The sequence below is a fragment of the Tachyglossus aculeatus genome, chromosome 2 (assembly GCF_015852505.1).
Source record: "Tachyglossus aculeatus isolate mTacAcu1 chromosome 2, mTacAcu1.pri, whole genome shotgun sequence".
Taxonomy (NCBI): Eukaryota; Metazoa; Chordata; class Mammalia; order Monotremata; family Tachyglossidae; genus Tachyglossus; species Tachyglossus aculeatus.
In genome coordinates, this window is record NC_052067.1 from 46107698 (window position 1) to 46126510 (window position 18813).

At 45.7% G+C, this 18813-nt stretch overlaps 1 protein-coding gene across 4 annotated transcripts in view; it reads left to right on the top strand.

Moving 5' to 3' along the window:
* The window catches only part of PDE1C (phosphodiesterase 1C), a 213801-nt gene that overhangs the window by 128360 nt on the left and 66628 nt on the right, over nt 1-18813 (top strand). For all 4 annotated transcript variants that reach the window (XR_005456432.1, XM_038768036.1, XM_038768048.1 and 1 more), the window contains 6 exons: nt 1190-1306; nt 4659-4799; nt 10567-10667; nt 12428-12556; nt 15489-15590; nt 18106-18226. Coding sequence is in view for 3 of the 4 variants with exons in the window: in XM_038768036.1 (XP_038623964.1) it covers nt 1190-1306; nt 4659-4799; nt 10567-10667; nt 12428-12556; nt 15489-15590; nt 18106-18226 (711 nt within the window). In the remaining variant the exon portion in view is untranslated. The remainder of the gene's footprint in view (nt 1-1189; nt 1307-4658; nt 4800-10566; nt 10668-12427; nt 12557-15488; nt 15591-18105; nt 18227-18813) is intronic.

An 18813-nucleotide genomic window follows, 5' to 3' on the forward strand; every position in this document is an offset into this window, starting at 1 on the left:
TTATGTTATGGTAGTTGAGAAGCAGCATGGTCTAATGGTTAGAGCATGGGCCTGGGAGGGAGAAGAACCCGGGTTCTAATCCCGGCTCTGTCACTTGTCTGCTTTGTGACCTTGGATAAGTGATGTGACTTCTCTGTGCCTCAGTTTCCTCACCTGTAAAATGGGGATTGAGACTGTGAGCTTCGTGTGGGACATGGACTGTTTCCAACCCGATTTTCTGATATCCACCCCAGCATTTCCTACAGTACCTGGCACACGGTAAATGCTTAACAAATACCACAAAAAAACCACCAAGTGCTTACTTCGTGCCGGAGATTGTTCTAAGCACTGAGACAGATACAGGTCACCTGATACAGATGCCTGATTGATTTGAATCTGCCCTAGAGCTGAGAAGAGTGCTTGACACATAGTGCTTAACAAATATCATTTTAAAAAAATCCACAAAGTTGGACACGATCCCCGTCCCACATGGGGCTCTCAATCTAAGTAGGAAGGAGACCAGGTATTGAAACCTCACTTTACAGTTGAGGAAACTGAGCATAGAGAAACTAAGTGACTTGTCCAAGCTCACACAACAGACAAGTGGCAGAGCAAGATTAGAACCCAGGTCTTCTGACTCCCAGGCCCGGGACCTTTCCACTAGTCTCTGCTGCTTCTTCTCTGGACCCTTAACTGCCAGCTCTCCTTCACCTGGAGCTGTGGTTCAGACTCACCACCCTTTCCCAGGACCTCTTTTTATCCGAGAATGGGCAGAGGACAGGCTTTTGCGGCTGGCGATGGAGCCCTAAAGAATCTTGGGAAAATCCTTCTGAACCCATCCCTGATCTTATTGTCCCATCCCATGTGTTAGGAGGGTTGCCTCTGCATATGTCTCTGTTGGGAGTGGAATTCACCAGCACTCCAAGAGAATCTGTGTATCCCATCTCTGTATCTGTGGAGAATCTGTGCATCCCTCCTCCCGACTCGCTGTGAATGTCTATCAGTGGGCTGGGGGAGTGGTGACTGACAGACCCCTCTCTCCCCCCTGCAGTCATCTCCCTTCCCAATTTTCGGAGCCAAGGATGAAGAGCAGAAGGCTTAATCGAATGGATTTCCTTTCAAGGAAGAGAAGTGTAGCTTAATGGGCTCTTGATGTTACAAGGAGAGTAGCTGTCCCCTAATAGCATTCGCTCTTCTATCTCTCTTCCAGAATGTAGATACGTGGTCCTTCGATGTGTTTACCCTGAACGATGCCAGTGGAGATCACGCGCTGAAATTCATTTTCTACGAACTGCTCACACGTTATGATCTGATCAGTCGTTTCAAGGTCAGTGAATGACAAATGGGTTTCCTGTTTCTTTCCTTAGACCAGCCCTGAGAAGGTATTGAGAAGATAAAGCTGTAGGGGAGAAATCGGGGACATTTTCCAAGCTATGGCTTCAAATGAATTAACACAAATACTCTGTGTTGTCAGCCTTGTAGATTAGCGCAATACATTACCAGCCCATCTCGATTCCAGGGGAAATGTGCAGACTTCATGGAATAAAATCAGTGTTTTTTTTCTAAGGGCTTGACATAGGTACATTATTGCCTAGCTCAGGTTAGTTTCTGTTTAAACAGCTGATTAGGCATCGGAAGAAAACCCAGCGATGAGCCCTTATCTAGCTTTAAAATCTTTATAGTCATTACTTTGCAAATAATTTCTGCTCCTGTTGGGCACTGCCAAATGATCTCTTGGTAGTTTCTCCCCAAGTCTTTCAATCAATCGATCAATCATATGTATTGAATGCTTCCTTACTCTGTACTTCCCAAGCGCTTAGTACAGTGCTCTGCACACAGTAAGTGCTCAATAAATATGATTGAATGAATGAATGAATGAATATGGGGCCCACAATCTTAACCCCCATTGTACAGGTGAGGGAACTGAGGAACAGAGAAGTGAAGTGACTTGTTGAAGGTCACACAGCAGACAATAGTGAAACAAGGTTTAGAACCCAGGTCCTCTGGCTTCCAGGCCCAAGTTCTTTCCACTAGGCCACGCTATTCTGACCTGATCCTTGACTTCTTGACAACCTTTGATGCTGTGGCCTAGGCCCTCCTTAATCTCTCATTTCTTTATCGTATTCTCCATGTGGCTTAGTGGAAAGAGCACGGGCTTGGAAGTCAGAGATCATGGGTTCTAATCCCGGCTCTGCCACTTATGAGCTGTGTGACTTTGGGCAAGTCACTTAACTTCCCTGTGCTTCAGTTACCTCATCTGTAAAATGGGAATTAAGACTGTGAGCCCTACATGGGACAACCTGATTACCTTATATCTACCCAGCACTTAGAACATTGTTTGGCACATAGTAAGAGCTTAACAAATACCTTTATTATTGTTATTATTATTATTTCAGCACTTTTTTGTCACCCAAACACTTGGACATTTTTCCTTTCCACCTCCCTTAGCACTTACGGACAGATCTTTAAACTCTGTTGCTTTCCCTTCCCTGTAATTTATTTTTGTGTCTGTTGCTTGATTATGCTCTCCTTGAAGGTAGGGATTGTGTTTACTAACTTCATTAGATTGTGCTCTCCCCAGTGCTCAGTACATTGCTTCTGCACAGACTAAGTGCTACCTAAATACTATTGAGAGTAGTAGTAGTAATAGAAGTACTGATGGTATTTATCAAGCACTTACTGTGTGCATAGCCCTGTGCTCAGCACTGGTAAAGAACACACAGGTGAAAATTAGACACAGTGTTTGACCCTCCTGGGGCTCATTAGCTGAGAATATAAGTGGTGAGAGGGAACTGGAGAAAGTGACAGATACAAAAAATGGAAACAAAAATTAGTATTCATTCATTCAATTGTAGTTATTTGTATTTGCAGAGTACTGAACTAAGCACTTGGGAGAGTACAATCTAACAATAAACAGACTCTCTCCTTGCCCACAATGAGCTTACAGCCTAGAGGGGCAGACAGACATTAAAAGAAATAAATAAATTCCAGCTCTGGACATAAGTGCTGTGGGGCTGGGAGGGGACATATATTAAGGGAGCAAATCAGGGTGATGCAGAAAGGGGTGGAGGAGGAAGAAAGGAGGGCTTAGTCCAGGAAGACCTCTTGGAGGAGATGTGGCTTCATTAAGACTTTGAAGTAGGGTGTTGCGGTTAAAGGAGGAGAATTCCAGGGCACCCCCATAGCCATCGCAACCAGTCTATCAGCTACTGGTCTTCCTGAGGTTTTCCGGGGACCTCGGGCCACACTTGCCTTCTCTGTTTCCTTCCCGGGTGGAGGAAGGCAGGAATTGTAGGAGTCTCATTAGTGGCACAGCAGACAGACATTGACATGACCATGCCAAGAGCAAAGCATGTTGGGAACAGGGGCCCTCGGAAGACCAGGGTTATTTCCATTAATGTCTGTCTCCCCCTCTAGACTGTAAGCTCCTTGTGGACAAAACATCTACCAACTCTGTTGTGATGCTCCCAAGTGCTTAGGACAGTGCTCTGCACATAGTAAGCATCAGCAAATACCACTGACTGATCGATGGATTGGTTAGAAGGTGTCAGTACTACAATCGTGAGCTTTCCCTAACATGGCAAGAACACAGTCAGCACGTTAGAGAGTGCCTCTTTCTTGGGCTCTTACTAGTTTTCTGTTTTCCATTCGTTCATTCATTTGTATTTATTGCTTGCTTGCTACGTGCAGAGCACTGGAGTAAGCACTCGGGAGAGTACAATACAACAACAAGCAGACACGTTCCCTGCCCACAACCAACTTACATTCTAGAGGGAGAGACAGCCATTAATATAATTAAATAAATAAATTACAGATATGGACATAGTCCAATTTAACCTGACAAAGTCACCAAGAAATCTGCACATCTATCCGCAGCATGATACAAATTTATTTATATCAGTAATTTATTTATTGTAGCTATAATTTATTTATATTAATGTTGGGCTCCCCCTCTAGACTGTAAGCTGGTTCTGGGAAGGGAATGTGTCCGTTTATTGTTGTCTTCTCCCAAGTACTTAGTACAGTGCTCTGCACACAGTAAGCACTCAGTAAATATGATTGAATGTATGAATGAACAAATAAATATCTGTCTCCCCCTCTAGACTGTAAGCTGAGTTTGGGCAGAGAATGTGTCTGTTTATTGCCCTATTGTACTCTCCCGAGCACTCAGTAATAATAATAATAATGGTGATGTTGATGGTATTTGTTAAGCACTTACTGTGTGCCAGGCACTGTACTAAGCAAATATAAGCAAATTGGGTTGGACACAGTCCCTGTCCTACTTGAGGCTCACAGTCTCAATCCGTATTTTACAGATGAGGTAACTGAGTCACAGAGAAGTGAAGTGACTTGCCTCAGATCACACAACAGACAAGTGGCAGAGCTGGAATTAGTACCCATGACCTTCTGACTCCCAGGCTCATGCTTTATCCATTAGGCCATGCTGCTTCTATATTACAGTGCTCTGCACAGAGTAAGCTCTCAGTAAATTGGATTGACTGACCAATGCCCTATCTTTAATTAGACGGGAGGACAAACCAGGTATTCCAGTGAAAAAGAAGAAGATAGACCTCTGTTCAACAAATAAGATTGAAGGGATGAATGGGTAAATGAAAGAATGAATGGAACGCCTTTCTGTCAGCCGGCACTCTCACCGAATCCATCCCCATCTCTTGCAGATTCCGATCTCGGCTTTGGTTTCATTTGTGGAAGCCCTGGAGGTGGGCTACAGCAAACACAAAAACCCATATCACAACCTGATGCATGCAGCCGACGTGACCCAGACCGTCCACTATCTGCTATACAAGACAGGGGTGGTGGTGAGTACAGTGCTCTACGCGCAGAGCCCAATACTGCCAGAACCCCAGCCGGTAGGAGATGGAGCATCTGGTCTCGTGGTCCCAAGCGCTTTGGGCAATGCTCTGCACACAGTAAGAGCTCAACCCAGTATTCTGTGAGGAAGCAGCATGGCTCAGTGGATAGCGCACGGGCCTGGAAGTCAGGAGGACCTGGATTCTATTCCTGGCTCTGATACATGTCTGCTGTGTGAGTGGGGCAAGTCACCTCACTTCTCCGGGCCTCAGTTACCTCAACCGGAAAATGGGGATAATAATAATAATAATGATGGCATTTATTGAGCGCTTATTGACTGTGAGCCCCATGTGGGACAGGGATTGGGTCCAACCTGATTAACTTGTATCATCCCCAGTGCTTAGAACAGTGCATGGCACATAGTAAGTGCTGAACAAGTACTATTATTGTTATTATTATTGTTATTATTATTATTATTATTTCTGTGGGAACACCAGCCAGCTGGAGACAGGAGAGTTCTGGTCTCATTATAATAATGATGGTATTTGTTAAATGTGTACTATGTGCCAAGCACTGTTCTAAGCACTGGGGTAGATACAAGGTAATCAGGTTGTCCCACATGGGGCTCACAGGCTTAATTTCCATTTTACAGATGAGGTAACTGAGGCACAGAGAAGTTAAATGACTTGCCCAAAGTCACACAGCTGACAAGTGACAAGTCTCATGGTCCCAAGTGCTTAGTACAGTGCTCTGCACACAGTAAATGCTTAACAAGTATTATTAGCTATTATTATTATTATTATTTCTGTGGGAACACCAGCCAGACGGAGGCGGGGGAAGTTTGGTCTCATGGTCCCAAGTGTTTAGTATAGTGCTCTGCACACAGTAGGAACTCAATGAACACTACTGATTGATGGTTCTGGAAGTTACAAGCTGAAGGGGTTGAATCTGCAAAGAAATGCAGTGTGTGACCTAGATTGGAATCCCTGCCACTAGACTGTAAGTTCCTTGAGAACGGGGTTGTGTCTCCCAATCCTATTGCCGTGTACTCTCCCAAACATTTGGCACAGTGCTCTGCACACTGTAAGCACTAGATAAATACCTTTGATTGATTATGGATGCATTTAATAACTTTGGTTTCCCCTGGGCATGATAGATGGATTAGATTCATTCAGTCAGTCAGTCAGTCATAGTTATTGAGCACTTACTGTGTGCAGAGCACTGTATTAAACGCTTGGGAGATCATAGTAGAACAACACAGAGACATATTCCGTGCCCGCAATGAACTTACAGTCTAGAGGGGGAGACAGAGACTGTAGTTTGGGCCAAAGGAGCAGACCTGTGAAGCAGCATGGTCTAGTGGTTAGAGCATGGGCTTGGGAGTCAGAAAGACCTGAGTTCTAATTCCCAGTCCACTAATTGTCTGCTGTGTGACCTTGGACAAGTCACTTCACTTCTCTGCACCTCAGTAACTTTATCTCTAAAATGGGGGTGAAGACTGTGATCCCCATGTGGGAGGGACTGTGTCCAAACTGATTAGGTTGTATCTACCCTGGTGCTTAGTACATTGCTCGGAACATAGTAAGCACTTAATGAATACGACATATATATGAATCAGTTGCAGACAACCAGGGAGGTGACACCAAGATTGGATGGTTTGGTGAAAGGGAGGATGGGATGGGAGTCAGAGGATGTGGGTTCTAATCCTGGCTCTGCCACTTGTCTGCTGTGTGATCTTGGGCAAGTCAGTTAACTTCTCTGTGTCTCAGTTACCTCATCTGTAAAATGGGGATTAGAAGTGTGAGCCCCACGTGGGACAACCTGATTACCTTGTATCTACCCCAGTGCTTAGAACAGTGCTTGGCACATAGTAAGCACTTAACAAATACTATTATTATTATTATTATCATCTGTAAGGCAAACACAGGCAGAGGAAGCGATTTAGGAGAGAAGATAAAGCGTTTTTATATCCTTTTGAATAGTTTTAGTCAATAATGAAAAGCAAAGGATAAAAATATATAGCTTGTGTTTCTCAAAATCTCCTTGGGTTTTGTTTTTTTCTTGGTATTTTTTTAGTGGTTATTATGTGCCAAGCACTGTATTGAGCTCTGGGGTAGATTCATGATAATCAGGTCAGGTACATTTTTATAATAGCATCAGTAATGCCTTGTGAATGTACAACCAGAAGAATTTTGGGTCTTGTCAGTGCCCTAGGGAAGTTTAGTGACTTTCCCAAAGTCATATAGCAGGAAAGGGGTGACATGGGATTAGAACCCAGGTCCTCATTTACTAGGCTTGGGCTCTTTCCATTAGAACAGGCTGCCACTCATCAATTGACCAATGGAAGATTCATTTATTTAATCATATTTATTGAGTGCTTACTGTGCAAAGCACTGCACTAAGCACTTGGGAGAGTACAATATAACAGACTGTGCACTTATGTACCTAACTGTAATTTATCTATTTATATTAATGTCTGTCTCCCCCTCTAGACTGTAAACTCACTGTGGTCAGGGGATTTTTTTGATCCTTTTCTATGTCCCCGAGGACAATACACTTAGCCCACAAGATTCTGGAGGGCTTGGGATTCTGTCATTTGGAACTAACCCAGATCAAGGTGGGATTTTTTCTCCCCAGAACGCCGAACTTTGGCTGGCTGCTTTCTATTTGGGGACTTGCTTCTAGGTTTCGCCTCGAGGGAGAAATTATTTCACAGGCAGTAAAAAAAAAGTTTGCTGAGTGGATTTTTTTTATGCTTTACCAGTCACTGTGCCATTAACTGCAGGGTTTCCCAGGTCTTGAAGTTAGAAAGTTATAGTATTTAAGAAGTTATTAGTGCTGAGGTAGATTCAAGCACATCAAATCAGGCTCAGTTTCTCTCCCACATGGGGACCCCAGTCTAAAATGATGATGATGATGGTATTTGTCAAGCACTTACTACGTGTCAGGCACTTTTCTAAGCACTGGGGTAGATACAAGCTAATCAGGTGGGGCACCTTCCCTGTCCCACATGGGGCTCACAGTCTACATCCCCATTTTACAGATGAGATAACTGAGGCACAGAGAAATTAAATGACTTGCCCAAGGCTACACAGCAGGTGGAGCTGGGATTAGAACCCAGGTCTTTCTGACCCCCAGATCTGTGTTCTATCCACTGGGCCACGCTACTTCTCAAGGGGAGAGGTTAGTATCTTATCCCCATTTTACAGATGAAGAAATTGAGACCTAGAGAGGGTTAAAAGATTTTTCCAAGGTCACAGAGCAGGCCAGTGGCAGAGGTTGGACTACAGCCATAAGAAGCTAGGTGGTCTAGTGCATAGAGCATGGGCCTGAGAATCAGAGGACCTGGGTTCTAATTCATTCATTATTCATTGAATCGTATTTATTGAGCACTTACTGTGTGCAGAGCACTGTACTAAGTCCTTGGGAAATACAAATCAGCAACATGTAGAGATGGTCCCTACCCAACAACGGGCTCACAGTTTAAAAGGGGCAGACAGACAACAAAACAAAACAAGCAGACAGGTGTCAATACCATCAGAATAAATACAGTTACAGCTGTGTACACATCATTAATAAAATAAATATAGTAAATATTTACAAATAAAATAGAGTAATAAATATGTACAAATATATGCAAGTGCTGTGGGAGGGGAAGGGGGTAGGGCAGAGGGAGGGGGGTGATGGGGAGGGGAGGAGGAGGAGGAGAGGGAAAAGGGGGGGCTCAGTTTGGGAAGGCCTCCTGGAGGAGGTGAGCTCTCAGCTCTTCTAATCCCGGATCTGCCATTTGTTTGCTGTGGGACCTTGGACAAGTCACTTCACTTTTCCGTGCCCCCGTTCCCTCATCTGCAAAATGGGGATTAAATACCTGTTCTCCCTCCTACTTAGACTGTGACCCCTAAGTGGGATCTGCTAATCTCGCATCTACCCCAGCACTTAGTACAGTGCCTGACACAAAGTAACTACTTAACAGATACCACAACTGTTATTATTTCCAATTATCAGCTCCTAGGTCTGGCATTCTGTAGTCCTAGCCTCTTACCCTAGGCCAAGATGCTTCTGGGATTGCAGGTTTTGCTAGCATCTTATGGTTCATTATTTTGCCTGGGGCAAGGGGTGGTTTTTATGCCACCGCTTACAACTTTTCTCCCCCTTTTAGACTGTGAGCCCACTGTTCGGTAGGGACTGTCTCCATATGTTGCCAACTTGTACTTCCCAAGCGCTTAGTACAGTGCTGTGCACACAGCAAGCGCTCAATAAATACGATTGATGATGACGATGATGATGAGTGGGCACAGAGAGGCATTTTGGATCTATAGGTCTGAAGAGTGGACTTCATATCGGTGGAGGTCTTTGAAACCCAAGCAAAAGAGATTATAAGCTCCACCGTAGTCTTCTGCTGAAGGGTAAAATCTGACACTGGGTGCTGGAGAGAAGCTAAAAAGGAGCCAGTGTCATCTCTGTTCCCCTGGAGAGTAGCAAGACCTTGACCGCTTGAGATGCTTTCTCAGTGACCCAGTTGGATAATAATGAGGAGACCCAAGCAATTCGGAAGGTTTCAGCAAGCATAAGGCATCAACAATCCTTCTCACTCACACACAGGTAACAGGATTCTCCCTGGCAAAAGAAATATGTGTCCATGTTTGTGTGTATGAGAGAGAGAGAGAGAGAGAGCATGTGTGTGTGTCTGATTGTTCTGATTATGTGTGAATGTTTGGGTGGGCACATATGCATGTCTGTGTATATGAGTGCCTGTATGGATGTCCACTTGGGTAAGAGTGTGAATCCACATGATACACAAAGACTAGACAGGAGAAGCAGTGCAGCCTAGTGGATAGAGCATGGGCCTGGGAGTCTGAAGGACCTGGGTTCTTATCCCAGCTCTGCCACTGGTCTGCTGTGGGACCTTGGGTAAGTCGCTTCACTTCTCTGGGCCGCAGTATACTTATCTATAAAATGGGAGCCCCATGTGGGACATGGACTGTGTCCAACCTGATTAGTTTGTATCTACCCCAGTGCTTAGTACAGTTCCTGGTCCATAGTAAGCGCTGAGGAAATACCACTAACCAAAAAAAATAAAAAAGAGAGTTCCCCCAAGTCTGTCAGATTCTTCATTGCCACCCGGTTTCCCCTGGTCATTCTCCTTCCCCACCTCATCCCCCTTCTCTCTTCTCCTCTACCCTGCATCACAGGGTTATGAGAAAGGCCACATCTGTTTGTTAAAAAAAAAAAAGAAAAGAAAAGCTGTGGTAATTGTTAAGCTCTTACTAAGCACTGTGGTGGATACAAGCAAATTGGGTGGGACACAGTCCCTGTCCCATATGGGGCTCACCGTCTCAATCCCCCTTTTACAGGTGAGGCAACCGAGGCACAGAGAAGTGAAGTAACTCACCCAAGGTCACACAGCAAACAAGTGGCAGAGCCGGAATTAGAACCGAGATCCTTCTGACTCCCAGGCCCGGGATCTTTCCACTAGGCCACAGTTTCCCAACATTCTTGGGCTCCAGCACTCTCCCCTTGCCTCCTCACTCCCCACTCAGGAAACAGACCCTTGGGGCAGTAACTGAAAGTACGGAAATACAAAAGGCAGCTCAAGACTTTATAGGCTCGCAGCTGAGATATCTACATGTTTCTTATATACAAGAAACCAGTGCTCCCGCCATCTCTCATGGGGCACTATGGGTAGGAGAAGGTGGCACAGGTCACCAGGTCCTGCCAAACAGAGAAGGGGCCTAAGTCATGGGCATCCCTGTCTGATTGCCATCTCTTTTCCAGAACTGGCTGACGGAGCTGGAGATCTTCGCAATCATCTTCTCGGCCGCCATCCACGACTACGAGCACACCGGCACTACCAACAACTTCCACATCCAGACGCGGTGAGACCCCCATCCTCTGGCCATCTGGAGAAATAATAATGATAATGACTTTTGTTCAGCACTTACTAGGTGCCGGGCACTGTACTAAGCGCTAGGGTATGTACAAAATAATCGGATTGGACACAGTCCTCGTCCCATATAGGGGTCACCATCTTAATCCCCATTTTACAGATGAGGGGATTGAGGCCCAAAGAAGTGAAGTGACTTGCCCAAGGTCACACAGCAGACAACTGGCGGAGCCGGGATTAGTCCTTCTGACTCCCAGGCCTATGCTCTATCCACTAGGCCATGCTGCTCCAAGTGCCAGGGGCAGGAAGGAAGGAACAGTGTTTTGCACATAGTAAGTGCTTAACAAATGCCATCATTATTATTATTAAGGAGAGTGGAAGGGGTGCCGGGAAGAGAGTTTTCAGGCATTTTACCTGCCTTCCAGGATCAATCAGTGATATTTGTTGAGCGCTTACTGTGTGCAGATCACTGAATTAAGCGCTTGGAAGAGTACAGTAGTACAGAGGTGGTTGGCTTGTTCCCTGCCCACAAGGAGATTACAGCCTGGAGGGAGCAACGTATGGAGGGGGCTATGCTTGGGTGACCTACTGACCTTCTGACTCAGTGGGGATCCGGAGCCTGAGAGACCCTCTGGTCTGGGTAGACAGAGTCAATTAAAGTGCTTTCTACAAGCAGCAGCTGTTCAGAGGAGGACTAGAAGCACACAGAAACTTCCAGAGAAGCAGCGTGGCCTAGTGGAAAGAGCACGGGCCTGGAAATCAGAGTATCTGGGATTTAATTCCAGTTTCTCCTCTTGTCTGCTATGTGACTTTGGGCAAATCACTTCATTTCTCTGGACCTCAGTTGCCTCATCTATAAAATGGGGTTGAAGACTATGAGCCCCATGTGGGACAGGAACTGTGTCCAACCTGATTAGCTTGTATCTACCCCAGTGCTTAATACAGTGCCTGGTACATAGTAAGCGCTTAACAAATACCATGCGTCCTAGATACTGATGCCCTCACTTCATTGCTGGCTCCACCTTTGTTGCTTCCCCTACTCAAAATTAATTCTCATGTCTGTCTCCCCTATAGAATATAAGCTCTTCAAGGGCAGGACTTGTTTCTACCAAGTCAACTGGATTGTACTCTCCCTAGTGCTTAGATCTTCTACTCCCTTCTGCATCACCCTGACTCGCTCCCTTTATTCATCCCCCATCCCAGCCCCACAGCACTTGTGTCCATATCTGTTATTTATTTATTATATCAATGTCTGTCTCCCCCTCTAGACTGTATGCTCATTGTGGGCTGGGAATGTGTTCATTTATTGTTGTGTTGTACTATCCCAAGCGCTTAGGACTGTGCTGTGCACACGGTAAGTGCTCAATAAATAGGATTATCCAACTAACTTCTCCACACATGGCAAGCACTCAAAAAATACCATCGACCAACTGATTGACTTGAATGGGTGGGTCAGCTTTGGGACGTTTGTATTTTTCTTCCTCCTGCAACACTGTGGAGTGGATGCCATGAAGAAGGGTGATTATTGGGAGGACACCTGGGCAAAGCAATTAATTCATTCACTCATTCAATCATTATTATCAAGCGCTTACTGTGTGCAGAGCACTGTACTAAGTTCTGGGGAGAGGGCAACAGAAGGATAAACGGACACATTCCCCACCCACAGAAAGCTTCACCCCGAACGTGAGAGAGCTCAAGGAGAGAATAAGGCAGTCCCAACCATCTGATACTTTGCCCTATCTTTCCTTCTAGTTCTGATACGGCCATCCTGTACAATGACAGATCAGTCCTCGAGAGTCATCACGTGAGCGCAGCCTACCGCCTTCTGCAAGAGGACGAGGAAATGAATATTTTGTCCAATCTCTCCAAAGAAGACTGGAGGTAAGAGGGACCACGTAGCATGGCCTAGTGGATAGAGCTCGGGCCTGGGGGTCTGAAGGACCTAGTTTCTAATCCTGACTCCGCCACTTGCCTGCTGTGTGACCTTAGGCAAGTCATTTCACTTCTCTGGGCCTCAATTCCCTCATCTGGAAAACGACGATTAAGACTGTGAGCCCCATGTGGGACATGGACTGTGTCCAACCTGATTAGGTTATATCTACCCCAGCGCATTGTACAGTGCCTGGCACATAGTAAGCGCTTAACAGATGCCACGGTAAAGCCAGTGGTGAGGAGTTTCTGTTTGATGCGGAGGTGGATGGACAACCACTGGAGGTTCTCGAGGAGTGGAAAACAGGGACTGAACATTTGTGTCAAAAAATGATCCAGGCAACTAAGTGAAGAATGGATTGGAGTGGGGAGAGACAGGAGGCAGGGAGGTCAGCAAGAAGGTGTGATAGAATAAGTGCTTGGATTAACCACGGTAGCAAATCAGAAGGAGAGGAAAGGGCAGATTTCAACAATGTTGTGAAAGTCATACTGACAGGATTTAGTGAATATGTAGGTTGAATGAGAGAGGTGAGTTGAGGATAATGCCAAGATTATGGGCTTGTGAGACAAGGATGACTACAGTGATAGGAAAATTAGTTGGGAGGACAGGGTTTGAATGGGAAGGTAAGGAGTTCTGTCTGGACATGTTAAGTTTGAGGTGTCTGTGGGACATCCAAATACAGATGTCTTGAAGGCAGGAGGAAATGTGAGACTGCAGGGAAGGAGAGATATCAGGGCTGGAGATGTAGGTTTGGGAAACTTCCACATAGAGATGGTAGTGGAAGCCATGGGAGCGAATGAGTTCTCCAAGGGAGTGGGTGTAGATGGAGAATTGAAGGGGGCACAGAACTGAACCTTGAGGGACTCCCAGAGTTAGAGAGTGGGAGGCAGAGGAGGAGCCCATGAAATAGCCTGAGAATGATTGGCCAGAGAGATAGGAGGAGAACCAGGAGAGAGGATGGTGTCAGTGAAGCTGAGGCTGGATACTATTTCCAGGAGAATGGAGTGGTCAAGGGTGATGAAGGCAGCTGAGAGGTCAAGAAGGTTTGGATGGAGTAGAGGCTATTAGATTTGACAAGGAGGAGATCCCTTGTGACCTTAGAGAAGGTGGTTTCTTTGGAGCAAAGGGGCAGAAGTCAGATTGGAGGGGGTCAAGGAGAGAATTTGAGAGGACCTGGAGACAGCAGGTGTAGAAAACTCATTCTAGGAGCTTGAAGAGCAATGGTAGGAAGGAGATGGAGGGAGGGAGCCATGGGGTCAAGGGAGGGTTTTTCTAGGATAAGGGAGACATGGGCATGTTTGAAAGCAGTGGGGAAAAAATCCACTGGAGAATGAACAGTTGAAAATGGTGGTCAGGGAGTGAAGAAGAGAGGGGCCGGTTTGGGGAAAGTAGAGGGGCATGGACACTTATGAGATCTGGGCCCTGGAAGAAACTGGTTCTCTGCTAGCTTCCTTGTCAACTAGGGCTTCAGTAAACACGATTGATTGATTGATTGATTGATTGATTCAAGATTTTATGATGACTCTACTGACTTTTATGCCTTTTTTTTAAATGAACTAGAGGAAAGAGCATGGGTCTGGTGGTCAGGAGATCTGAATTCTATTCCCCAGCTGTCACTTGCCTCCTGTGTGACTTTGGACAAGTCACTTAACTTCTCTGAGCTTCTGTTTCCTGATCTGTAAAATGGAGATTAAGTACCTGTTCTCCTTCCCTCTAAGGAAATGCCACATGGTGTGGGGACTGGATTGGAGTATCTTGAATCTTAGCAGGGGGTTTGTTACATAGTAAGCCCTTAATAAACATCAAGTCCTGTACTTGGGTTGCATCTACCAACTCTATTGTATTAAACTTTTCCAAGAGCTTTGTACGATGCTCTGCATACAGTAAGTGCTCAATAAATACCAAAAAAATGATTATAAGCAACCCCTTCAGGTTGCTTGTAATCCCAAATAGAAGCAAAGGCAGCATGGGAAGAAGAACAGCCTATTGGATAGGGCACAGGCCTCGGAGTCAGAGGACCTGGGTTCTAAGGAAGGCTCTGCCACTTATCTGCTGTGTGACCTTGGGCAAGTCACTTAACTTTCCTCTGCCTCAGTTTGCCTGTTCTCCTACTTAGTCTGTGAGCCTCATGAAGGACAGAGGCTGTGCCCAACCTAATTAACATGTCCCTTCTCCAGCGCCTAGAACAGTGTTTGAAATGTAGTAAGTGCTTAACAAATACCATTTTTTAAAAAATTGGAAGACATGGTTCCTGCCCTTAGTCTGCTCGGAATCATCATCAATCCTATTTATTGAGTACTTACCATGTGCTGAGCACTGCAGTAAGCACCGGAGTACTTTATAACAGTACAAAAGAGTTGGTGGACACATTCCCCATCCCCAAAGAGCTTTTGAGTTTCCTTTCTGGAGAAACACCGAAAGGCCTCCTAAGCATTCACTCATTCAGTCATATTTATTTAGCGCTTTCTGTGTGCAGACCACTATACTAAGTGCTTGGGAGAGTACAATACGGCAACAAATGGACACATCCCCTGCCCACAACGAGCTCACAGTCTAGAGAGGGAGACAGACATTAATATACACAAATAAATCAATAAAACAATAAATAAATTACAGATAGATATAAACGTGCTGTGGGGACAGGAGACAGGATGAATGAAGGGAATAAGTCAGGGCAATGCAAGAGGGAGTGGGAGAAGAGGAGGGGAGTTCTTAGGGAAGGTTTCTTGGAGGCTCTTGTCTTCAGTAAAACTTTGAAGTTGGGGAGAGCAATGACAGTGACCAGAGTCTCTGGCCAACCGGGAACAGAAAAGAAGCAAACTCTTAATTTTAAATAAATCTGTCTTCCGCTCCGCTCTTGTCTCTGTGGCGTCCACTCTCAAGGGAATTCCGCACCCTGGTGATTGAAATGGTCATGGCGACTGACATGTCTTGCCACTTCCAGCAGATCAAGGCAATGAAGAGCGCTCTCCAGCAGCCAGAAGAGTGAGTTCTTTTCTGAGTTCCTGAACCGTTGAATGGCGCGAATTTGTGTTTTTTAAATTTTCTATGGTATTGTTAAGTGCTTATTACATGCCAGGCACTGTACTAAGTGCTGACGTGGATACTAGCTAATTGGGTTGGATACTATCCCTGTCCCACATAGAGGTCACCATCTTAATCTCCATTTTGCCTCAGTTTACAGACGAGGTATACTGTACCTCAGTTTACGCATGAGGGAACTGAGGTACCGAGAAGTGAAGTAACTTGCCTGAGGTTCCACTGCAGATAAGTCGAGCTCCTCCTCCCCCTTCCATCCCCTAGCTGTAGGGGTTCCTCAAGGGTCAGTTTTTGGTCCCCTCTGTTCTCCATCTATACTTACTCTCTTGGTAAACTCATTCACACCCATGGCTTCAACTTTCATCTCTATGCAGAGGATACCCAAATCTGCATCTCTGCCTCTGCTCTCTCTCCCTCCCTCCAGGCTCGCATCTCCTCCTGCCTTCAGGACATCTCCACCTGAATGTCCTCCTACCACCTAAAACTCAGCATGTCTAAGACTGAGCTCCTTATCTCTCTCCCAAATCCTGTCCTCTCTGTGACTTTCCCGTCACTGTGGACGGCACTACCATCCTTCCCATCTCACAAGCCCACAACTTTGGTGTCATCCTTGACCCCCTTTTAGACTGTGAGCCCACTGTTGGGTAGGGACTGTCTCTATAGGTTGCCAATTTGTACTTCCCAAGCTCTTAGTACAGTGGTCTGCATACAGTAAGCGCTCAATAAATACGATTGATTGATTGATTGACTCCGCGCTCTCATTCACACATCCAATCCGTCACCAAAACCTGTTTCACCTTCACAACATTGCCAAGATCTGCCATTTCCTCTCCATCCAAACCGCTACCTTGTTAGTGCAATCACTCATCCTATCCTGACTGGATTATTGCATCAGCATCCTTTCTGACCTCCCAAGCTCCTGTCTCTCTCCACTTCAGTCTATACCTCACTCTGCTGCCCGGATTATCTTCCGACAGAAACGCTCTGGGCATGTCACCCCCCTCCTCAAAAATCTTCAGTGGGTGCCTATCAACTTCCGTATGAAACAAAAACTTCTCACTACTGGCTTCAAAGCTCTCCATCACCCCTCCTACCTCACCTCCCTTCTCTCCTTCCACAGCCCAGCCCGCCCACTCTGCTCCTTTGCCGCTAACCTCTTCACTGTGCCTTGTTCTCGCCTGTCAACCCCTGGCCCACGTCCTACCTCTGGCCTGGAATGCCCTCCCTCCGCACATCCACCAAACAAGGACACCTTCCCCCTTTAAAGCCCTACTGAAATCTCACCTCCTCCAGGAGGCCTTCCCAGGCTGAGTCCCCCTTTTCCCCTGCTTCTCCTCCCCTCTCCATTGCCCAGACTTCCTCCCTCTGCTCTATCCCCCTCCCTGCCCCCAGCACTTGTGTATATATGTACATATTTATTATTCTATTTATTTTATGAATGATGTGTATTTATCTATAATTCTGTTTATTCATATTGATGCTATTGATGCCTGTCCACTTGTTTTGTTTTGTCTTGTTGTCTGTCTCCCCCCTTCTAGACTGTGAGCCTGTTGTTGGGTAGGGATTGTCTCTATTTGTTGCCAAATTTTACTCTCCAAGCACTTAATACAGTGCTCTGCACATAGTAAGCGCTCAGTAAATACGATTGAATGAATGAATGTGAGACGTGGTCTGTGTCTGACCTGCGTGGTTCAGTGGAAAGAGCCTGGGCTTGGGAGTCAGAGGTCGTGGGTTCAAATCCCAGCTCTGCTGCTTGTCAGCTGTGTGACTTTGGGCAAGTCACTTCACTTCTCTGGGCCTCAGTTACCTCATCTGGAAAATGGGGATTGATTGTGAGTTCCACATGGGACAACCTGATCAGTTTGTATCCTCCCCAGCGCTTAGAACAGTGCTTTGCACATAGTAAGCGCTTAACAAATACCAAAATTATTATTATTATTACTATTATTATTATTATTAGTAGTAGTAGTATCTTGTATCCAGACCAGCCCTTACTACAGTGTCTGGCACATAATAGGTGCTTAATAATGCCCCAGTGCTTAGTACAGTGCCTGGCACATAGTAAGCACTTCAGTAAATACCATTAAAAATACCACTGATTATATAACTGGGTTATTTCAATGATTAAGTCAGTCAGTCATATTTATAGAGCACTTACTGTGTGCAGAACACTGTACTAAGTGCTAGGGAGAGTACAATACAACAATAAACAGACATTCCCTTCATCAGCCAAGCATTAACAGAGAATTAAAAAAGGAACTTCTGCTTGATTCCTTTTCCCCAGTTGACCCACCCCCAGGAAAGTCTGGCAGATTTTCCATTTTCATAATCAGTCTAATTTATATCCCAGCCACCTGTCAGTGAGAGCCAAATGTTTTGCTAAGCCAGGTGGGGAGTAGGTGGAAGGAAAGGGAGAGAGAAGCTGTGGGTCACTAAGTGGTGTCGGTGTTTGGGTTTGCAGGATCGACAAGCCGAAAGCCTTATCTTTGATGCTGCACACGGCAGATATTAGCCATCCGGCCAAGGCCTGGGACCTTCACCATCGCTGGACCATGTCCCTGCTGGAGGAGTTCTTCCAACAGGTCACTTGGAGCGTTACATTGCGGGGCTGCCCACCTGGCTTTGGGTTGGGTTGGGTTCTTTTAATGGTATTTGTTAAGCGCTTACCATGTGCCAGGCACTGTATTAAGCATCAGGGCAGATACGAGATAATGTCGCTGGGTCATGTCCCTGCTGGAGGAGTTCTTCTGACAGGTCATTTGGTGCAATGCATCGTGGGGCTGCCCACTTAGGTTCGGTTTGTTTTTTTTTTTAAATGGCATTTGTTAAGTGCAGTGCACTAAGTGCTTGGGAGAGGACAATACTAGAGTACTAGAATACTAAAATCAAGTGCTTAGCACAGTGCTGTGCACACAGTAAGCACTCAATAAATATGATTGAATGAAATAGACACATTCCCTGCCCACAGCGAGCTTACAGTCTGGAGGGGGAAGACCGATGTTAATATAAAGAAACAAGTTATGGGTACGTACGTTAGTGCTGTGGGACTGAGGGTGGGAGTTTAATGTCTGACTCCCCCTCTAGACAGTGAGCTTGGTGTGGGCAGGGAATGTGTCTGTTTATTGGTATATTGTACTCTCCCAAGAACTTAGTATAGTGGTCTGCACAC